The sequence below is a fragment of the Arachis ipaensis genome, chromosome B04 (assembly GCF_000816755.2).
Source record: "Arachis ipaensis cultivar K30076 chromosome B04, Araip1.1, whole genome shotgun sequence".
Classification (NCBI taxonomy): Eukaryota; Viridiplantae; Streptophyta; class Magnoliopsida; order Fabales; family Fabaceae; genus Arachis; species Arachis ipaensis.
The window spans coordinates 123573269-123577476 of record NC_029788.2 but is presented as its reverse complement, the minus strand read 5'-3'; the positions used below and the strand labels follow the sequence as shown (position 1 = coordinate 123577476).

The window sequence follows — 4208 nt, the reverse complement described above, 5'->3', positions numbered from 1 at the left end:
TTTTGCCTTGCTGTAAAAGATGTTGCCAATCATAGAATTACCCAAGTTTCATCACTCAATAATGAGCTGTAGTTTCAGCTTATTATATATATATATAGCTACCATTTTCATTTGTAATGCAAAGAAGAATATAACATTATTTTCACTCATTGGTCATTGTCTTTTGTTCTCTCTATTTTTCTGCACTTTTAGTGTTCTATCTTTGAATAAGAATGGGACGTGGATGCCCATTTTCTATGTGGAGCTCATATTCCAAGAATTAAGAATATTAAAGGAGCATTAATTGAAAGTTGAAAATGAAAACCCCTTATGTATATAAATAGGAGATTAAGCCTCCGTGAACACTACAATCAATCAATAACAACAATTTCTTCTCTCTCTTATACTATTCTCTCTTTCTTATACTACAATATTAATATATTAATTATATTGTGATAGTAATTATAGTGAATAGTAATACTAGAATTTCTTATTTACATTTTCTTATTTTATATTTATTATATCTTTCTTAATTATTTATATTACAACACTATTAACCGAAATTTATTAGTACAATGAAATCTCTACCCATAAATTTCTACACTGGGATAGTTTTTCTTTCCTTTTTTGGAAAAAAACATATTTAAGGTTCATGACCTCTGTCTAAAGGTTAAAACATTTTTATTTTGGATAAAAAATTAGTTACCACTCTTTACTTTTTCACGCGAGATATACAATAATACATCACTAAATTTTATTTTCAGTTCTTAATATTTTTACTTATAAGATTGACAAAGTTCTTGATAAAATTCAATCATTAATTGTGAGGCACTTTTCCCTAGGCACAGGGAGGGATATGAAAATGTGAAACAATACGTCACGTGATAACATTCCTTGATCTTGCTCAGATTATAATTGCATTAGAAAAATACTTACACAAATGATATATATATAAAGCATAATATTATTTTATCTTATTTTTTACATAGGAAGATAAGAGAATAGTTTAGTTTTCAATCCTTTAGCTGGATCTAACAGCCTCTATGGCAGCAACCAAATCATCGAATTTAGCACCAGTCACTTCTTTTACAACTTTGTTGTCCTTCAGAATTTTAAAAGTTGGAACCACTCTAATTCCAAGCTCTTTTGCCAATGGCTGCCATCAAACAAGTACCAATTAGAATTATAGCAAAGTATATGTATCAAAAACAACCTTAGGCATACCCAAATGTGTTCCATAGTAAAAGACATCTAATGCATATTCTAAAAAGCATTCACAACTGTTTTTAAAGCAGTTCCAAATGTTGGTAGAACACACAGATAGGGATGGCAACACCACCCGAACCCGATTACCTATTCTGCCCCGACTCAATTGAGAAAAAATAAAAAAGATCAAGTTATAAATTAGAACTTCAGTCAAATATACACATATTTTGTCATTCACTCGTATACATAATCTGATGTTACAAACTAAGTTTTATTAATTTAAACAAAAACAATAACCAAAGTATATTGGAAAGGAGCAAGTAGGGGCAGGATGGGTACCCCCGGATAGGGTTTAGGATATAAATTTACACTAATTACGCATATGAGTGGGCAGGTTCTGAGTAACATAGGTGGGATGGGATCGAGTAGTGCCAAAACCCGCCCTTACCCGCCCATTGCCATCCCTAGCATTAAATGTGTATTAAAAATATGCAAATATTTCATGTACATGAGAGCACTTAGGATGTTAGTATATAAAATTTAAACTCAAGAAAATGAATAAAACCATCTTAGTCATGAAAAGATATAAACATAATCATGCCTATGTGATAATTAGCATTGTTTATATAGCACATCACAACCAACCAACCTTGTTCTCTTGGTTGCAATCAAGCTTTAGAAACACAACATCAAGATACTTTTCAGATAACTCTTGGAACCTTGGTGCCATCACTTTGCAAGGACCACACCTGCACAAATTCAATAACTCATCTATGGTTATCCAAATACATATATCTATTTATTTAGTTTATATGGGATAAGTGGATAAGGATGACAATGTCAACTAATTAACCATATAAGGCCATGTTTGATTCTTGTCTTAAAATGGAAAAGGACAGAGAACCTAAAACAGTAGAGGCATATCTCCTGTGTCGGCTATCCCTCTTTCTTGGAGGTAAAAAAAAGGCTTACCCCAAGACACGTCTCGTGTCTATTTATTTCGGAAGAGGGGAAATTATCTTAAAAATTGTCCAGAGACAACGTTGTTTTGGTTCCCCTACGACCTTTTTATAAAAATAGTTTGATTCTATAAATTTTTTTCTGGCATAATCTATAATATCAAGACAAAGCCGACATAGTTACAGAATATTTATATTCCCATAATGTTATTACGGGCAAAAACACTAGTTATCTTAAAAATTGTCCAGAGACAATGTTGTTTTGGTCCCAAATAGCACTGTCTCAAGGCAGTAACCAAATGCCAAGTGAAGAAACTACCAGCTTCCTTCTAATAACTGTTCAGCTGAAATCTTCACATGGAACTTCATCAACATTCCACTCTTATGCATAATTAGTTATATGCTTCCCCTTTGGTCCTTTACTAAGTACATAACATCTTAAAATATGATGATTAAATGTATGCCAAAGACCAACTTTGAAGCATTTCAAAAATGTTAGAACAGAAAGAATCAATGTCAAAGATTCCTATACATATTCTGCCAACAAACAAATATTTATTCACCACTTTTTAAGTCTAAGTACTTATGTAAATTTATGTGCCTACAAATACTTATTCACATTCACCCTTATCAGTCACATGAAACTAGTGTCAAATTACAAAATACCATGATCCATATTCTCCCCCATTGCTACTGTACCAAAAAGTGATAGTGACGAATAAAAGGATTGTTATGCAAATCTGTTTTACAATTACACATGATGTGTAGATAGAGCAGTTGGCACTAAGAAAATTAGAGGAGTAAAGCAAAATAGGGTGACATTAAAACATGCAAGGTTTTGATTTTGCAATCAATCATAATTTAGTAGACACAAAATTGGGTATTATCAAATATACATATCATGACAAATTTAGCACAAAACAATAAAAAATTACAATCACACTGAAGGAATCTCTAAATTAGAAACATTTAAGTAATAATAAACATGATTAATTGATTATGCATGATTATTAGATTAGAAGAGATTAAGTATAGAGAGGTAAATATACCATTGGGTGTACATGTCAAGAACCACAGTTTTATCAGCAGCAGCATTAACAATAGGCCAGAAGGTATCCTTGTTGACCTCGGTCACCTGCCCTACGGTCACAGTGGGACCCGCAGTTTCCAAGCTGCATCTCACACTCAACAACCTTGTACTCCTCACACTCCTTCTCATGTTTGATTTTGATGTAGTTAAGGTGTGGGTAGATGCCATCTTTATTTTGTTGGAACAAGAAGAGAAAGATGAAGACTTTGGTGAAGAATCTAGCATCATTGATGGGTTGCTTGAAACCCATTTGCACTTCGGAGAAGAAGCACATAGATTCAGAGCCATTTTTGTGGTTCTCTTTCTCACTCAGTTCCGATGTTAGAGCTCAACTCATATTGTAGTGGTGGTTGTGGAGTTCAAGGTACAGAATGTTACTCAAATGACATTCTTGCCCTTCTGATTTGTGTATGGTATTAATGCCATCAAAAAACATAGGGGTATATTGGTAAATTAGCCAAGGGCATGTGAGAGCGAGGTATGTTCCTAGGCACTGTATACAAGATGGGTATATTTGTCAATTAACTATATACATAGTATTATACTTTTGGATTTTTATTATTAACTAACAAAATTTATTTGTATAAAAATGATGGAATATACAAGCACGAGTGAAAGAGATAGAAGCAATAATGAGATCGCCTAGCTATGGGATTTGTTAGTACGAAACTACCCTTGCAGCTTACTAGATTTTATTGTTTTTTTTTTTGTCATTACTAGATTTTATTGTGTTGAGGAGAATGAGAAAACAAAAAAATCTTTGGTGTTGTGACTTGTGAGTTGAGACCTGAGACCTCTTCTAACTTGTATTATCCACACAAATGGCCATAACCCTCTAAAATATCTCGTCATGCATTCGCTTGCATCCTCCACATAGCCTATGATTCCCTCACTTCACTATGCAAACATTTTATTTACTAGTTTATGTATATGTGCGAGGCATAAAAAATATATTTTTTTATTTATATTTAAAA

The 4208-nt window shown here is 32.7% G+C and overlaps 1 protein-coding gene across 1 annotated transcript; it reads right to left on the bottom strand.

Annotated features, from left to right (window-relative positions):
- LOC107635154 (thioredoxin F-type, chloroplastic) lies at positions 857-3593 on the bottom strand. The gene is made up of 3 exons (XM_016338534.2): positions 3194-3593; positions 1835-1934; positions 857-1135 (listed from the first exon to the last, which is right to left on the bottom strand). The coding sequence occupies exons 1-3, from the start codon at positions 3520-3522 to the stop codon at positions 1001-1003; spliced, it is 564 nt and encodes a 187-aa protein (XP_016194020.1). The 5' UTR covers positions 3523-3593; the 3' UTR covers positions 857-1000.

Bases quoted from the DNA above. Each gene is read 5' to 3' on its own strand.
- LOC107635154 (XM_016338534.2), bottom strand. From the start codon at position 3,522: ATGGCTCTGAATCTATGTGCTTCTTCTCCGAAGTGCAAATGGGTTTCA. The intron at 1,935-3,193 runs GTATATTTACCT...GAATTTGTGCAG, and splicing joins CTTGACATGTACACCCAATG to GTGTGGTCCTTGCAAAGTGA. The intron at 1,136-1,834 runs GTTGGTTGGTTG...GTTTGATGGCAG, and splicing joins ATTGCAACCAAGAGAACAAG to CCATTGGCAAAAGAGCTTGG.